This window comes from Oryza brachyantha, chromosome 2 (assembly GCF_000231095.2).
Source record: "Oryza brachyantha chromosome 2, ObraRS2, whole genome shotgun sequence".
NCBI classification, from domain to species: domain Eukaryota; kingdom Viridiplantae; phylum Streptophyta; class Magnoliopsida; order Poales; family Poaceae; genus Oryza; species Oryza brachyantha.
Window position 1 is genome coordinate 9,256,791 of NC_023164.2, and position 18,934 is coordinate 9,275,724.

At 39.4% G+C, this 18,934-nt stretch overlaps 2 protein-coding genes and 1 long non-coding RNA gene across 3 annotated transcripts; 1 reads left to right on the forward strand and 2 right to left on the reverse strand.

Annotated features, from left to right (window-relative positions):
* Window positions 1-388: 388 nt before the first annotated feature.
* On the reverse strand, window positions 389-3,319 carry LOC102705226 (glutathionyl-hydroquinone reductase YqjG-like). The gene is made up of 6 exons (XM_015833373.2): window positions 3,148-3,319; window positions 2,792-3,007; window positions 2,533-2,709; window positions 2,186-2,410; window positions 1,962-2,090; window positions 389-833 (listed from the first exon to the last, which is right to left on the reverse strand). Exons 1-6 carry the CDS (start codon window positions 3,235-3,237, stop codon window positions 600-602), a joined length of 1,071 nt encoding a protein of 356 aa, XP_015688859.1. The 5' UTR covers window positions 3,238-3,319; the 3' UTR covers window positions 389-599.
* Window positions 3,320-4,587: 1,268 nt separating this feature from the next.
* LOC107303628 lies at window positions 4,588-5,794 on the forward strand. Its single transcript, XR_001549586.2, has 3 exons — window positions 4,588-4,843; window positions 4,990-5,018; window positions 5,155-5,794. It is a non-coding gene; the product is annotated as an uncharacterized LOC107303628 (long non-coding RNA).
* Window positions 5,795-9,913: 4,119 nt separating this feature from the next.
* LOC102718144 (WD repeat-containing protein 25) lies at window positions 9,914-15,058 on the reverse strand. Its single transcript, XM_006647156.2, has 4 exons — window positions 14,689-15,058; window positions 14,052-14,213; window positions 11,655-12,139; window positions 9,914-10,669 (listed from the first exon to the last, which is right to left on the reverse strand). The coding sequence occupies exons 1-4, from the start codon at window positions 15,014-15,016 to the stop codon at window positions 10,298-10,300; spliced, it is 1,347 nt and encodes a 448-aa protein (XP_006647219.1). The 5' UTR covers window positions 15,017-15,058; the 3' UTR covers window positions 9,914-10,297.
* Window positions 15,059-18,934: the final 3,876 nt, after the last annotated feature.

Genomic DNA, 18,934 nt, shown 5'->3' on the forward strand with positions numbered 1-18,934 from the left:
ACTGCCGAGGGACCTCTTTTGTGCCGGTTTTAATAATTCAGGGACCGGTTGTATCCGGTTTTATGGTCCAAGGACAAAAATAGACGAGACGATAACTTGAGGGACCTCAAGTGAAGTTATTCCTTATTATTATAAACTAAAATTTAATTTTTTTTAACCTTTTCGAGTTGATTTTGTGGTTTTTCAACCTTGGCTTTTAGATCGCTAAGAATGCATTATAAAAGTTTATTCATCATTATTTTTTTTTAAATATGTTTTCCATAATCATCCCCAAGTTCTAGATTACTTCATAAAGCAATTTTATTTAATTTAGTAGCCGCTAATGTTAAAACAAGTATCGGGTCACACGGCAATTTGAATAATTTTCTTCGCTTGTGAACAACTCACGAAACAAAGAACTTTGTGATTTATTACCATATAGCTTTGGGTTGTCTACTTGACTGTTTTTCTCTTCTTATTACCTATCGATCACCTTTTACAATCCTTGTATTACAACCAAGCACAAATCCGCCCTTCAAACATTTCTTAGCCAAAACCTCGATGTCATAGCAATGAAGCATAGTGATTTCTTTCTATAGAAGTATACCATAAGAGATCTCCTAGGCACCAAACTTCTCTCTGTCGTGTGGAGCATTGTAATCGATGTTAGGGCCTGCAGGGATGATCCCGTAAGGATTTATGAACGGATGGCTTCCGTAGTAGTGCTTTCTTATGTGCTCCATGTTAACTGTGCTGCTGATGCCAGGAATCTGGTAGATGTCCTTGGTGTAATTGAACAGATTGGGGTATTCCCTGATAAGCCTTTTGTTACATTTGAAATGAACAGCATAAACCTGGGGGGAAAGGTTAAATGACTGCAGTCGCTTAGTTTGCACAGGGAAAAAATGGACTTGTTATATGAAAATCAGTAGTTTCTGTGTGCTAGTGAGCATATTTTTATTTTTAGTTATGCAGCTCTATGCTAAGACAAGTTTGCCAATGTAGAATGATAGCTTGGAATTATACAACGCAATTTTCATTTCACGGTTTCAGTTTTGATTCATTTTCACTTAATCGCATCAAGCTGCGCAAGGACAGTTAGGACGGAAAAAGGGCATCCAGCAAGAAAAAAAGTCTATTCAGGGAGCACATAAGAAGTGATGCATCCCTTCGGAATCATGTGTGCATAAAGACAATATGATTGTTCATACAATACAAATATGTGTAATTAAGTTTTGATTCACTTGACCCTAATCATATCATCGTCTCATCGATATTATCTCAAATGTGATAGAGACTGGATGACAAAGGAAGATCCAGCAAGAGTAAAAAAGTCCTCTTCAGAAACCACATGTGAGGCTCCCTATCCTCTAAATGCAGAAATGATATGCATCCCTTCTGAAACATAAACTGTGCATAATTATAATCATATGATATGACATGTTCGTAATTTATGTTATGTTCCTCTTTCCAGAATTTGAACATCTATAGAGTTTAATAAAAATGAATAATAGAACACACACCTGCAACCACCCAAAAACAAAAGAAACTACTTCCTCCTTGTCATATTACAAGATGTTTTGACTCCACCTAGATTCATCTATAAATAAATATATATTTTTTATATATGTATTCGGATTCATTAACATCTCTATAAATCTAGAAATGGTCGGGACATCTTATAATATGAAACGAAGGTAATAGCATAGTAATTGCTAACAACTGCAACTCATACATTTGGAGCTATTATTATCTTTGGGGATTTGAGATCAACATTTATACTAATTGCTACCAACAAAAGGAAAATATAGAAAAACTAAGCAACAAATTGAGCAAGACTAAGGGCACTTTAAAAAGTAAATATACTGACACAGTTCAGCCTACATGTAAGAGCACACACAAACTAACATGATGACAATACTTATTGTAGAGCATGATAAGATTCACAAATGTTTTTTAGTCTCCCATGAAGAAACCCATACCTCATCAAATCTTATAAGAGTTACAAACAAGCGAACATCAGCCTCTGTCAACTGGTTGCCACATATATAACGTTGCTTGCTTAGAATCTCCTCACATTTGTCCAAAGCCTCATATAATCTTGTGACAGCCTAAATATGTGGAAGAAAAGGACAGGTCAAGAATAGGAACCATCCTATCTCCTATTTGACCAAACCAACCTCAGAAGAACCAAAGACCAATTTACCTCATCATATGGCCCCTGTTTCTTGGCAAAGCCACATTTGTACACGCCGTTGTTTATCGTGTCGTACACCAACTCATTGATCTCATCTATGGATGCCTGTAAATGAGCAGGATAGAGATCCAGACCTGGATTCCTTGCGATCTCGTTGAACTCGGTGTTGAGCATCCGGATGATCTCCGAGCTCTCATTGTTCACCACGGTCTTAAGCTGCTTGTCCCAGAGAACCTGAAAGGCAACACAACAAACGATCAAGATTCAACATCAATCCAATTGTCCTAAGTTATAGGAAATATGAAGAAGAAATTCTTCAATTCGATCCCCAGGTTGAGACTTGAAGAGAGATTTACCGGAACAGTTGGTTTCCCGGCGTAATTTGGGCTGGCGATCTCGTAGAGCTCCCGGATGCTCTTGGCTCCGTTGAAAGGATCCGGCTCGGCGGCGGGCTCCTCGTCTCCGGTGGCCGGGAAAACCCAGCCCAGATGGTCGTCGGTCTCCTTGGTCCTCTCAAAGATGGGCTTCACAGACTAGATGATAGAGTAGTAGAGAAGGAAGTTACACGGATTTCTTCGCCATGGGATGCCTCGGATTTGCTGCGCGGGAGCTTACGGTGAAGCCGATGGCGTGGTCGAGGCCCTTGAGCTTGAGGTAGGCGAGGCACCTGGACGCCCAGGGGCACGCGTAGGAGACGTAGAGGTGGTACCTCCCAGGCACGGCGGGGAACCGGGAGGAGCCGTCCCTAGACACGGAGCTCCGGAAGGTGGACGGCGAGCGGTCAAAGGCGCCGGAGTCAGTGACCTCGTCGAGCGCCGACCGCGCCGCCATCTGTCCAGCGCGCCGAGAAAAATCAAAGCAGAGCCCAACAAAACAGGGAGCCAGCCAGCGAGATAGAGAGAGAGAGAGAGAGAGAGCTTGGGATGGAGATCGATGAGCTAGTAGTAAGTCGAGCCCTGCGCGTATGGTACCTTGACGGCAGGGGAGTCGCCGGCGGCGGAGAGGCGGCGGGAGGGGAAGAGGAAGACGAGGCGCGACGGCAGGGGGAGGCGAGCGAGCATCTGACCAATAGGAGGAGGAATGAACTTTGTGCGGGAAAGCGGGCAGGTGGTGGAGTGGGTCCGGCGGCCGATGTCGCCTCCTCTCCCGGCCTCCGAACTCCTGGTACTCGACAAGAGCGTTCCAATAGTATATATTAAAAAAAAAAAGAAGCCGGTTATAAATATATTTTAAAGAAAAAAAAGAGAGGAGAGAAAGTATTGGTTACTAATTTGTAACTAGCTACATCACAGATTTTCAGATGCTTAGTGTGTATGACATGTGGAACCATGTATTAATGTTTTGTACATAACTATTATATAAATTAACTATTAAATTGATTATAGATAAATTGGAGCTAGTAGTTAGCTATACTATTGAACTTGCTCTAAGGGCATCTTCAATGTATGTCAGCAGTAGGCAATAGTAGTTGCTTAGAGCAGGTATAATAAGTCAGTTGTAAGTATATTTTAAGGTGATAAGAGAGGAGAGAAGAGCATAGACTATAAATTTGTAACTAGTTGTAGTATGGACTCCAAGATACATGTGTATGACAAGTAGGACGGCGCCAATGTAGCCAGTATATGACTATTGTATAAATTGGCTGTTAAGTTGGCTACAGATAATTTGTAGCCAGTAGTTGGTCTGCAATTTTCATATTTTGGTCCTTTTAAAAAACTTATTTTATAAATAGACCCATAAAAAACTTATTGCATAAATAGATCTTTTTAACCGCGGTCATTGTATAGGACGGCGCCAATGTCATTGGCGCCGTCCTCCAGATGAAATTAGGTTCGTGTGTCAGGAGGACGGCGCCAACGTCATTAGCGCCATCCTCCATATGAAAATATTAGGTTCGTGTGTCAAGATTGGCGCCGTCCTATATAACGATGGTGACAATATCATTGGCGCGGTCAAAAAAGGTCTATTTATGCAATAAGTTTTTTAGGGGTCTATTTGTAAAATAAATTTTTCAAAAAGACCAAAGTATCAAAATTCCAGAGCAGTTGGTTGTACTATTGAACTTGCTCTTACACAATCCACAATGTTTATGTAGAAGATGGGAAGTAAGGTGGGGCCCACTTTAGAAAAAATATCAAGTTTTATAGGAGTTAGGAGCTTGATGGGTGAGAAAAAATATTATTTATTTGTTTATACCTGGTAGTAGCACTATTTTTCGGTAGTAGTTATTCAGCACCTTCATAATGGCTATTACCAGGTAATAAGATTTATTATCCTATAGTGCACCAACACGAAAACTCATAACTCATGTGTTCTATCCTATAGTGCACCAATACAAAAGACTCATGGCTAATAGAATCTAACAGATAACAGATAGAATCATCTACGTTAAAATGAACGGCTTACATCCGTCTACATCCCACCGGAGAAACAAAACCGTCGCCGATTCCTCCGCGGCTCCGCCCCCGCCCGATCCGCGCCGCAACTGCCGCCACCACTTCCTCCGCGCCTCGACCGCCCTCCACTCCCCGCACGCATAGCCCAGTCACACCGACAGCGCGGTGTCTAATGCCGCCCGGTGAAGGCAAGGCCAAGAAGTTGCGACAGCGCCGTCTCGAAGCCATTGCTGACAGCATGGACGACACTGGCAGTCTGAAATTACAAAGGGTAAGCAAACCCCCGTGGTTTCCTCCTCTTCGCAACCTCCTCGTCACCATCGCCGGATGCGCATGCTCATCGGCTGACCGGCCAGCTTGGTCGTTTCGAGTTATTCAGAATTTTTTGTTTTCTTATGTCATCCATTTCACTTGCAGCTCGAAACATTTCCAGATGTTCATGATCCGTAAGTGTGCGGCGCCGGCCGCTCGATCGATTGGTTTAATTCGTTCTTGTGTTCGATTTTAGTTTTAGGTTTTCTGCTGAAGCGAATTAATTCCTGATCGATGTATGTGTGTTTTTGTATATTGCAACTATGGAAGGATGGAGCGGTTGTGGCCGAACTGGCGGGACCTGGTTGTCGCCGCCACACGAACTTTGACATGGACAAGATACTCTCCTAGCTGCAGAGCTCATGTCTCTACCTCAATCCTAACACGTTTAATTGCGTTCTAGATAAGCGAACATGTCAAGGTGATTAATTATACTTTGGTGCTAACTTTATTGACGCATAGTTTCATCATTCAATTTTCTGGCGTCACTAGACAATAAGACAAGCACTGGCCTTCCCTGTACTGCTCATCCTCCTCTACCTCCTTCAGTGGCAAGGGGCCCTTCTGGGCTCGTGAGGTATATTTGGTTTTATAAATGGATTGTATTGTACAAGTACAATCAGAATTGCAACTAACCTTTTGTGATGTTTTCCTGTATGTTGTTGAAATTTGCTGCTTGGTCATTCGCTGCGTATCTTTAGTATGGTAATGTTCCTCAAATCATTTGAACTTGTATGAACTTAACAGCTATGATGATTAGTTCAGATATTAATTCCACTTCAGGCAGATTCAGGTTTCTATTTTTTTTAGAGAAATATGAAACATGCTCGTTCCCTGTAGTTAAGGATGAACTAGAGTACTTCTCTATGGTTCTTGACCTCTACTTCAAATATAACATCACGGTAAGCATCTAGGCTTGAAGTCATAATATCTAATATTCTTCTCTATGTATAAGTTCATTGATGAATGAGGAGATTTTACACTCATTTATAAAAGCTGGCTTCTTTTGTTGTTTATCTCGTGAAATCATAGCTATAAGATTATCTTCAGTAAGTAGTATATGCATATTTAATAATAATTCATTGTCCTAATTCCTGAAGTATCATCCACGCAAGGTTTTTAATCTAGCAAATCAAATAAAGTAAAGCTAAATCATTTGTCTTCCAACACTGAACCAACTTACTATCTTCTTTTCTTATAGATACATACCTACGTCCTTGTTTTTTTTTTCAATTTGACCACAGGATTGACATATCCAGTTGTGGACTATTATGTGTACAGTGTACTGAGATGAGATAATGCCGTGTGATAGATTTCACATTGCAAAATTCACTTGCATGCTACTGCATGTTAATAAGAAACGATGGAGTCCATTTTTAATGTAATGTGCATGGAAGCAGTTGTCTTCGTTTACACTGTAAGAAAAACGAAATTGTAAAAGCAATTATTTCCAGTTCATTTCTCACAATGTTTCTGGTTTCTTTGCCTTACTGTTGATATATATATATATATAAGCCTCTACTCCCTTCACGTCTAAGGTGCAGAAACACCTCTATATATATATTTCTGCTCTCTTCTAACATAAAATACAAACTCTCTATATATTATATATATATATAGTTGTATCATTTATATAAGATTTAACAATGTCTATATATATATTCCTATGTATGTAAGCTTGCAAATTACCATTAGTGTGTATGTACAAATATATATATTCCTATGTATGTACAAATATCTCGTGACATGAAACAAATTTGCATGCTTGAGTAACAAATTGAATATCTGATTATGACCTATTACTTGTGAATGATTTTGATGGATTGTTATGCAAAATATAATTTTCTTATTGAGATTAAGTTTAAATCTACATTATGTTGTATGGACATTAATTTAAATGGTTCTAATATATCACTAATATATTATTCTTGTGAATGGACTATCTATCTTTTTTTACTATTTACTATTATAGTAGCGATGTGTTACGTATATTTATAAACTCAATAGAAAACTCTAATTTATAAGCGAAAATTATGTATGGATGGAAAAGGTGCATCCCTTGGAGCACGCGTTGTATTAAGAGATATAACCAACAACCTAGGTGATTTACGGACTAACACATCCTGATGAAGTACAACATAAGAAGAGAATCTACACGAAGAAAATGTGAATATCGTGCAAGAAAGAAGGCTTAAGCATATATAATTAATCATCTGTCGATATATGTTTTCTTAGAATTTATGTATATGTATGTAAATAATCAATGTAATATTTATTTTTGATGCTACAATAAAAATAGATAACAATGCAGTCGTAGAAGCAACACTGATATAGTTGACACCGTAGCGTTAGCACGGACACATTAATAATAATAATATTTAATGCTTACTACCTGCTATCCTCACATATAGTTGGAAATAAATTACTAACTACTCCCTCTATATTTTTTTTATATGACGCCGTTGATTTTTCTCCACGTTTAACTATTTGTCTTATTAAAAAATTATATAATTATTAGTTATTCTGTGATAATATGATTTATTATTATAGGAACTTTAAGTATGTCTTATAACTTTGCATATTTGAATATAAATTTGAATAAGACGAATGGTTAAACATAGATTAAAAATTAATGATGTCATATAAAAAAATATAAGGATTTTGTTAAGAAAACTGGCAAAAAGTTAAACGTCCGTTTTTTTTGAATGGTGGTGGGTGGGTCATCAGGCTGCGAGAGGTAACGGCAGCATCTGGATGGTGCGTTGTGTTGTCGTTGAGCAAGGCGGCGGCGGCGAGGGATGGAGGCTGCATCTGAGCTGGCCAAATCACCCCCGGCGCACGTGACACGTCAACCAAATTCTTGTGGAGCAGATCCTTCCACAGTACTACTTCCATCTGCTCTATTTAACACCCGCAGGTCACAAAATAAACAACTTAAAATTTATATTAAAATAAATAAGCTTCTACAATCTTATCTGGATGGTGGAGGTGAGGATTTATTTTCTACCTGCATGTTGATGACATATTGATTTTCGAACAACCTTAATACAATATGTTGGCTTTAAATAGAGAAGATGCTATTTTATAGAGCATTCTTTAAAAAGTACGCCTATACGAGCTCAACGGTTTATCGTGATTTATGGAGATCATCCAGTATGACTAGGGGTAGATAAAAAGCTCGGGCTCGGTGAGCTCGGCTCAGGCTTGGCTTGAGCTCACGAAGCTCGGCTCGGCTTGAAAACTAAACAAGACAAGCCTAAGCTGTCTCCATAGCTCGTTTACAAATCAAGCCGAGCCCGGGCTAACTTGCAAGCCGCTCGGTAGGCTTGTCGAGCTGTGAAAAACTAACCTGGTCCATTAATAAGTTGTCTGGCCCATAAGAAATAGAGAAACCATAACCTATTATGCACTTTCACAACAGAAACTCTCCTCCTATTCATGGCTTCTCACACGACCACACTGTCGTCACATCGAGATCGAGACGGTGAGCATGACTAGGCGGCGAGAGAAGTTGCCAGCTACCACGGTGCCACCTCCCTCCCTTGTGGCTGACCGGCTCTGGCCTCCCTTCCCAGTGCCACTCGATCTCGACGCCCTCGCGCTGCCAGTATCCCTGACCAAGCTAGCTCGAGATTTGAAACAAGCCAAGCCGAGTTGCCTTTTTCTCGTTTTCTTTATCAAGTTTAGCCAAGCTAAGCCTATCTTTGACCAAGCTTTCACAAGCCGGCTCGGCTCGTTTCCACCCCTAAGTATGACTTAATATTAATGAAGGCTTCAAGTATCTAGTATTAACGAAGGCTTCAAATGAAATTTGCTTGCACAAAACATACAATTTAGGGTATAGTCTATTATTTAAGTTATGAGTAAATTTAGCTTTGATTTCGAGATAGATATTCAACACGGTCTTCGAGAAACACTAGTATATAAACAATACAAAGAAAATAGACAAACCTCTATGGGAATTTGAGATATAGCGGTGGAATTTGAATTTGACTATGGGCTTTAGCCCAAAGGAGAAAATAATTTCTAAGAAAATCTTGAAAATCTATCTTATAGGAGGCATGTATGTGAAATTTAGTCTTACCTTACTTATTCTAGGAGATGGGAACCTAATTAAAAGGAAGGATGTTATACTAGCCATTTGAGCAATGGTGTAAGAGATAACTAGAAACAACACGCACTCGCTCGCTTGCCTCGCCTAGTTAGGCACGAACGCACGTGACATGCACATGATTGATCCACCAAAATAGGCTCCTTATGCTTGCACACATAGATGTGATTTCTTTTTTAGTTTTGTTTTACTTCGGTTATGAGTTATAGAGGTAATACCGACGGTTTTATCACACATCCTAATCTTTGCATAAATACTGAGTCATTGCCTCTACGTAATGTATGCAAAAAAAAACTTAGGACTTTGCCACATCCTCTATACCACGTCGTTGCACGTTGTCTACTCCATCTGATTCACTAGCATGCATCGAAAGGTCGGTAGAGCATGTCTCCAAAATCTTCGCCTTCAACATCCTTCACCAGGAGAGGCTGAATAAGATTTTTGAAAAGCACTACACATGATTGCTCGTTGTTCATCTACCACGTTGCACCTTTCATGCTTGGCTACAGTGTGACATCATTAACGTACTACTCTATAACACTTGTCCGAGTGGTGATGCAAACACTCTTGTTCATAACCCGATTTAGAATCATGAGTACGTTTCAATCACGTTACGTACATTCGATATATTTATATTTATGTGTAGTTTCTCGGTATATATGTCTAAATTGTATAGTGTGAAATGGTTTTGTTACCTTAAGCATTCAATGTCATGATTTATTTAAGGAACAAATCAAATGTTTAGTTTCTAAAAATATCAACCATCAATAATTTCATAAATAATTAGTTTAAATATATATAGACTCCTCGTAAAGTAATTTCATAATATCATAAACTTATTCTATTTCATAAATTTATTTTAACACAAAATTACTTGTCAAAACTTTAGAAGTTTGAATAAATCCAAATATTGTGGACTGTATGAAGTAATAACGTAACTAGCATTAAGCTATTAGTAAATTATTAGGTTACTTGAGACTATTACATTTGTAATTACATATTAGTTCTATAAGTATAGTGTATGTTTGTGTGAGTATGGCGTAAAAATCACGTGGGACATACACGTGTAAGGAAAGGTTCATTGTGCGTATTCATGATGTTCAGTTTGATCAGTTTGCTTGGAGCCTTTCATCCGCTTGCATATGAAATATCTTCGTTTTCTCTGTGGATGCCATTAGAGTCTTGCGTCATACCTTTAAATATGGAGCGAATAACTCGAATCAGGCGACCAGGAAGACCGCACCAGTGAACAGGATAGCTTCAATCTATGGCACGAAATGGGGAAACAAGCACGCTTTACTGTCATTCGAAAACAGATATTTGACCGGCCCAGCTACATGAAGCAATCACATTGGGCATAACAGGATGGTATGCGACGTCAATGCAGGCTTCTTTGAAGGCCTCTATTTTGCTCAAAATTCTCGATGACTTGTAATCGTAAAAATAGATACAGCCATCGGATGAACCAGATGCAAGTTCCTTCCCGCTAAAAGAAAAATTGCACTTCACTGGGAAACCCCACACTCCATGTCCTTCATACCGCATATACTTGTTAAGCTTGAATGGTGACCTTGCTGAAAACATTGCTATGTAGTTGCCGTTGGATTGAGCGACAAAAGAAGATTCAAATGGGTGGTATCTCACACAAGGACACGTGTATGCTTCTGTATAAACCTGTCATACAGAATGCAATTTTTGTCAAGTTCAGTGTAGTCATGTCGAGCCAACTCATATTATTGCAAGATCTATTCAGTGAACCAAGTGTTTCACTATCTAATTCAAAGATCTCAATATGAAAAATCGTGTTTTAATCATTGCAAAGCAGTATACCCGATTGATTTCAAGTTACAAATTATTAGTATGCAGAGAAAGTATCATATTACCATAATAGTCACAACTTTAAGTTGACAGATTCGTCAAACATTAGCCCATAAAGTAATACTCCCTCTGGTTCCATAGTACTTGTCATTTTGGACAAGAACAGATCTCCAAAAAAAAAACAACTTTGACAATATTTTATATTACAATGTATACAAAAATATCAACAAACATATGATTTTATTGAAGTGTCTTCCAAAACTAATCTATACATATAGTCTCTATGCTTCTAAAGTAAAAAGTTATTTATAGTCAAAGTTCATGAAATTTGACCTTAGTCTTGTCCAAACCAACAAATATTATAGAACTGGAGGGAGTAAGAATTCCTTACCAGACCAAAATGGATAGTGAGGCACTCATACCAACATATCAGGCATTCATTACAATTTAGGGGAACAAAATTGAACTGTCTTGCTATCAAGTACAAATTATGAAGCAACATCAAGCAAGGTGCAGTGGCATACTGAAACATTCAGAAAAGGTATAGAACCAAAATCAAGATGCTCCGCCTTCACTATGTATAAATTCATGTTTCCTTACTAGTGTATGTATTTGAAGCTGTAGCAATCAAAACAGAGCAATTCAAGGGAAGCTTACATGACCAAACAAAGACAGTATAATAAGCACATAAGACCACAGCAAAATTAAGGATATCTTCAGGTTTGCAGTCTACTGAAGTATGCTTACACTAAATTCATGCAAAAGAATGGAAAAGATCATCAGTGAAAACAAGATATTTTGCTATGTATAAACAGTGTAACATAAATTAGCAACATGTTACCTGGTTAGATAAAGGAACTTGTCGAAGGGTATCCCATAAGATTATAGAATTCTCACTAATATTACTACTGGATGTGTCTGTTGAACAGATAAACTGTTTACCATCAGAACTGAATTCAATGTCAAGGATGGTGCCAAGACTTCTTTGGTACTCTTTAGTCACCAAACCACTTCGAATATCCCATAGTCTAAGAGAACCTTTAGACCCACCAGACAGAAAGAGGTTTGAATTGCTTGGATTAAACTTGATGACCTCCACAGCTTGATCCTCCTTGAACACCTTTATTTCTTTACCTTGCTCAACATCAACTAACCGTAAGGAACAATCAAACCCTCCAGAAAGCAAAGAAAACCCATTAAGGGACCACCTCACATCCTTCACAGCAGCGGTATGAAATTTGAAAACACGAGCAGTTGTATTTCCTTTGTTCCAAACATTAAATACGTGGACTGTATGGTCCATTCCAGCAGAAGCGAGAAGATGTGCTGTAAAGTTTCTTCCTTGTTAGTTTTTGCTGACTTAAGAGTATTCTAATTTATTAAAGATACTATGAAAAAATGATGTTGGGTATTGTGTAAGTAAAGTAACCTTCCTTTTGTTAGCATACACAATATTTGGAGCTGAAACTTGCCTTCAACTCATTGTAACATGCATGATGCTTTAGAAGTACTACCTCCGTCCCTAAATGTTTGACGCCGTTGACTTTTTTATATACGTTTGACTATTTGTTTTATTCAAATTTTTTTGTCAAATATGTAAAACTATATATATACATAAAACTATATTTAATAATAAATCAAATGATATAAAAATAATTAATAATTACGTAATTTTTTTGAATAACACGAGTAGTCAAACGTATATAAAAAAGTCAACGGCATCAAACATTTAGGGATGAAGGGAGTAATAATTTAGGAGCGAACACCATAATTAGAAGTACATGTCAACACAAACAAAGGGAATAATCTTATTATATCTATCACCTTAAGCAACACGAAATTAAGGTATTTACTTCTAATATTTGCACACAAAGAGTATTTAGTCCATGCATGAAGCAAATAATAAGATATAGTGCAATTATATATTTATATTCCATGTAATCAAAGAAAAATGGACTAATAGATTGCTCTTCTTAGTCTTCTAGCTACAACTTCACAATCATTGAAGGTATTTGAATGAAAGTTTGACCATATGTTTGCTATGTGACATCATAGAGAAGGAAACAAATTGTCCAAAGCATTGGTGAATATTTGAACGCAAGAAACTGTCAGAAGTTCTCAACACAGGGGTAAAGCCTAATAATTGTATGTGTACTTGAATACAGAAAACTAAAAAAACACTTTATTAATCTTTTATAATAACAAATACACATCACCCAGTTGTGCAATCCATAGCCTACCGATGACAATCCATCTCCGGTGATGTGGTAATCTTGTTCCCAGGGTCCCAAGGAACTCATGGTCAATTAATTCCATAAATCAAGCCTGCTAGAGAACTCATGGTCCAGTCTTCGGTTTGAATGGTCTCCATGCATGCGGAGATGAGGTAGTATCGATGTTGATAACACACCTACAGTGCCCATTGCTCATTGGACCTGCAGAGGTAGTTAACTAGAAGTTGCTCGGGGCACCGGGAATCTGGAGACCACATTCTAGAGATGGATCGCAATCTCTAGGCTATGGAGTGCACAATAAGAAAATTTGTATTTGTTATTATAAATGATTATTAAAGTATTTTCACAAAATGTATTAAAGTACATTGTCCCTCCCTATGTTCTCTTTGTTTACTGTGTACTTTTCCCAAACAGTGAACTTTCTGCGGATCTACTTTTTTGAGTCCATTTACAAACGGCGAAAAACGTTCAGAGCAAGTGTTTTTTTTAACTTGTGAAATGGTTTTAGTCCTCTCAGACAAACAACATTATCAAAAAGACTTACAAAAGCATAATAACTGACAAGAATTCAATTAGTCATTGTGCACATCTACCAATTTAATTCCAGTTATAAACTGTTAAAACATCAAGAGCGGCCCAGAAAGTTTGTTAACCAAGTTGAAAAGTTCATACTCGTGTTTCCAGCAAGAAAGTAATGATGTTTTCTTATAATCACCATAATAATACCATTAACTTTGAATGTTAATACCATGGCATAAAGTGCACATACTTGTCTAGTAGTTATCAAAAAATAAATGTAATGTTTTCTTATCAAATTGTCTGGACTTAAAAACATATTATTGTCCCAGAAGCCAGAATGGAAGATCCCAATATTTTTCCAACATATTCTATGCAAAAAACTTAGAACTAACAGATGTCTAAGTGTGTGTGTTTTTTTTACTTTTCATCAATATAAGTCAAACTGAGAAGTGAAGAAGTAAAACTATAAAATAATAAATACCGACCATGGCTTGGTGACCAATCTAAACAATTGACTGCTTTGGTGTGACTCGCCAAAGAGACTGAGAGCTTCAAAGGCAACCTTCTTGTTGATCCAGGTTTTGGTTGGCATCGCAAGGAGTGAAAAATATCATCTCGCAAATTTGAATCACAGATAGATCCAACAGCTGAAATAAAATGAACAAGACACATGAGCAAGTGACACAAAACCCATTCGAAGGGGAAAATTTAAACTAATAATGTTTTAACTGCTTAAAGCCCTAAATCCATCATAATAACAAAAATAGGACTGGTTCTATCGCATAAGTTCAATTGGCATTTGCCAAAGTCCTCACTAAAATTCTCCACATAGTTTTTCAGGTTCAGCCTTCTGAGTTCTGAGATGTCCAGATAGACACATCAAGCCCATTTTAACATCCTTTATATTATTTATAAGCCATTTTGTCTTTGGGGGATGGATGACAGCAATTTCCTAAACACTGAACTAAAAATAATTTGAAGACATAAATCCATGTTTCCAATTCGTGCAACTAATCACAAAACGGAAGTATATATCCAGATAGATATAATCAGTTCATCAAGAGGAGAAAAAGGATGGTTGCCATGTTGCAGCTTTTGCTACAAGTGGCCAAAAATCCTCACCAGGAGAATCCCGCTGAGTTGCCGCGGATGGAGGAAGCGGCGACGAGGACTCCACGGGCGAGAGCGACGCAGCCAGTAGGGCCCGCTCCCTCTTGGAGACGTACCTGCCGCTAGCGGGGTGGGCAAGCGGCGGCGCGCACGGCAAGGCCGGTTCAGGGATGGGATGTGGGTGCGGTGGGAGGTACTGGGGACGCTCCCACCGCGGCCGCTTCGGGGGAGGTCCAGCGGCGGAGGAGAAGCCCGTCGCGGCCCAGCTTGGGGTTGGGGTGGCCTCGGTGCCGTCGTCGTCGTCAGAGGTGGCACCGTAGGCCGCGGAGAGAAGATCCATCCCGTGATTAGGGTTTCAGTGCGAAGACATTTTCAGCGCTTTTGGGGGCGCGGGAGAGGCTCGTGCGGAGACGAGAATTTAGATTAATTACTATCACATCCCCACGCCTCAACTTTTTTACCATATAATCCGTACTATGTAATAAAAACGCCTCAACTTTTTTACCATATAATCCGTACGTACTCTGTAATATGTCATTAGGATTGCTAATTAGTCTATTTGGTACCACTTTTCAGTTTTTCATATATTTCTTATTTTTTATTTTCACTAGAAAATAGCCCGTGCGTTGCTACAAGTAAAAAAATTCAAATATACACAAGTACCAAGGGGAACACAGTCCTAACATATGCAGACATATGCAAACAACAATAATAAAAACAGACAACATATAGGCCAATTGGTTAGATTTCTTATGGTAGAAAAAAATATCCATCAAGTTTAAATGCTAGATCTGACATAGATTATTGTATTTATAACTAATTATCTTTTCTATAGTTAACGATGTATCATCAACAGAGAGGCACCATGATAATTTGTCAAACTCACCAAACGAAGTTTTACATGGCCTCTTATAATACAGTAGGAAATATCAAGTTGTCAGCCCTACCATATGACCAATGATCCAGGAACAGCCGCATGCATAATCTTTGTTAGATGATTGATAAACTCTTTCAGGTTATCAATGAATAGTATGTCAAGTTTAACTTTGATATTTATCCGAGATGATTTAATATCAAAGGCAGACAAATATCAAGAACAACATGGACGATTAAGAAAATGACGTCAAACAAATCCTAGTTTTCATATCGCGCACATATGAATTTAAAATTGGAAGTCAAATCCTAATTCGATTCGAAGTGAAGTCAAATATGTAAAATTCATATGTATAAAGGCTAGCACAAATCGATCTAGAAAAAAGAGCATGATGGTAAGTTGTTTCCCCTTCCATGCATTGTCGCTTGATCATCTCTTCGTGCATTTCCTTTTTAATCATCTTTTGATCGATCCCAAGTCCTGAGCCTGGCGAGTGGCGAGGCGCATGACTTGGGCAGTGGGCCGTCCGCATGGCACGTGGAGACTCGGGCGAGGCGGACTGGGCCGTCCTCATGGCACGCGGCCTGGAAACAAGCCTGGCGAAGCGCATGACTCGGCCCTGGCGCGACTTGGCTGTGACAGACGAAAAAATTGGTATATGTTATATGTTGAATAAAAGGTAAAGAAACTTTATGTAAAGATATGGAAGGACGGTCTGGCGAAGAATCTGCCTATGGGGTGACGGACGAAAAAACTAGCAGAATCTTTATCACTTTTTATAATAGTATAGATTTATACTTTTTTTCTAGTCATGTGAACAATTATGCCCTTAGACCCACCTCCCAGAACCAAGATCGTCCTGCCCTTCCGCCGCCGCAAGAGATCGCCCTGCCGCAGCCGCCGAGAAGATCGCCCTGCCGCAGCCGCCGAGCGTCGTGCTGCAGCGTCGACCGTCGTCCCGCCGCGGAGCGTCGCGAGGAACAGCTCACGATGCTTACATATGGATGTCTACAAACAGTATGGTCAATTATTGAGGCTGTCATCATCACGATGCTGCACAGAGGCTGCATGCTTTGGCCTTCTCTATGTTCTGAAACTTGCTGCTTAATGCTGATAGCCTAATACCATTAAGTACAAGAACATATACATGAACAACTAATAGTGCAGTGATCGATATTGGTGATAGCCTAACAGCATGACCCAGTTTAACCGTGAGCAGCAGTGATTAACAAGTAACAATGTAGAGGAACCAGTGAGCGCCGTGCTGTTCCTCGCGGCGCTCGGCGGCGGCACGGCGGTTGACGGCTACGGCACGGGGTCGACGACTGCGGCACGGCGCTCGGCGGTGGGACGACGCTCGGTGGCTGCGCAAGGCGATCTTCTCGGCGGCTGCGGCAGGGCGATCTCTCGCGGCGGCGGCAGGACGATCTTGGTTCTGGTAGATGGCCTAAGGGCATAATTGTCCACATGCCTAAAAAAAAGTATAAACGAAAATAAAAAATAAGAAATATATGAAAAACTGAAAAAATGGCATCAACTAGACTAATTAGCAATCCTAATGATATATTATAAAGTACACATGGATTAGATGGTAAAAACATTGAGGCGCACAAATTTGATAGTAATTAATCTAAATTCTCTGCGGAGACGGCCGTAGGGGGTGTGTGACGGCGAGGTGAAATTGAAGGCGGCGACAAGGTGGAAGAAGTGAGAGGATTAGGGATCCCGATTCGGATCGGGTACAGTCGCTACCATGACTGTAAGTTTAGCAGTAGCCAATCTAAGCCGTTCCTAAGATATTAAACGGTTGGCTCACATCAGACCCCAACGAGCGCTTAATGTCGTCACTTCTTCCTTTAACCCTCTTTCTTCTTCCTGTACAAAACATGGGAACCATGGGACCTCGTACAAAACATCATCAAGACTCCTTAGCACCAGCTAGGATCAGCTCAAGTTACAAAGGTGACCGTAGATTAGAACTACACGAAGTTTCATCCGTTTATTCCGAGGATCAACGGCTTAGATCTTATGCTATAGAATTTTGTGATACAGTATTTTTGCTACAGTGCACCAAACTGATTTAAGCCATTGGATTTGCATCTACTGTTAGAGTTGCAGTTGTTATATCAACTTTAGCTGAACCGGACCCTCTCAACACGACTCGTATGATGTCGGAGACTCGGAGTCAACCGGCAATCTCGTTGCCAGCAAAGCCTTAAAATTCACACGAACACAGTGCACAAATGAGAGAAATTTTGGTGTTGTAAAACTTGGCAATTTTTATGATGTATTTCTTCTGTACTTAAAAATAAAATTACATGCAAACTTGATCATCTACTCTGTCCGCAAACGCACCGCGTCCTATTTATAATTCCAATATAATCCGGAGGCATTCTTACAGGCTGGCACCATACGCATCAGGATACTTTTTTTTAACACACGAATGGATATTCACTTGTTTCTTATAAGTTATTTAAATAATAATTAAGATATAAAAAATAATAAAATTGATTAATATAGTTGTGAATGTGCTTATACAAGTTCTAGTTTATTTTTTCTTTTTTACAACTATTATTATAAATTGAGTGATATAATACATTAATCTATTTTATCAACTTAATATATTTTTAATTATTATTTATGTGACGGGCAGGAAATAAGTAAAGTTCACTCGTACGCTAAAAATCTATGTCCGCCCTTCTCATATGTCACCCACTGCTTTCTCCGCCTTTGTTTGCTCATCGAAGCACAGTGACCAAGGATCGTTAGTTTTATGTACGTCCGATGCTTGTTGAATGGCAGATCTGCTGCTACTGCCAAAGTTGCAGTAATAATAGCAGGATCAGAGGAGGAGACGGCCACGATGCGAGGAAATGGTGGCGTGGCGCTGTAGGCGGCATGGTAGCAGCCTTCCGCCCCGAGCAGCTCCACAGTGTATCTCTAAATCAAAATTTATATATTTCTTATGAAAATTTCGCCTGCCCGCTAATGAGTAAATTTTTAAAATATCCCAGAATTTTGTTCGTATTATGTGAACATACACGATAAAAAAAAAGGTAAAAAGTGTACCATGTATAGATGATACGGCACCATGACGTTAATGCACTTTTACCGTACGTCACCGTGACGGTGTGCTAGCACACAACAGTACCCATGCCGATGATGCGCTTTGGCTACGTGGACCAACAACGATGTGCCCGAGGTAGAGACAATATGAGGCGGTCGCAGCAGGGAGGTGGTTGGAGCACTCGAGACCATGGTATTAGGGCACTCATGACAGTGGCGGTGGCAAACACGTTTTCACCATCGTTCGTCAACCCAAACCCAGTGAGTGCGTCCTCTGCTCTCGCAGTTCTGCCGCTTTTCCATGTCGCGGTTGGGTCG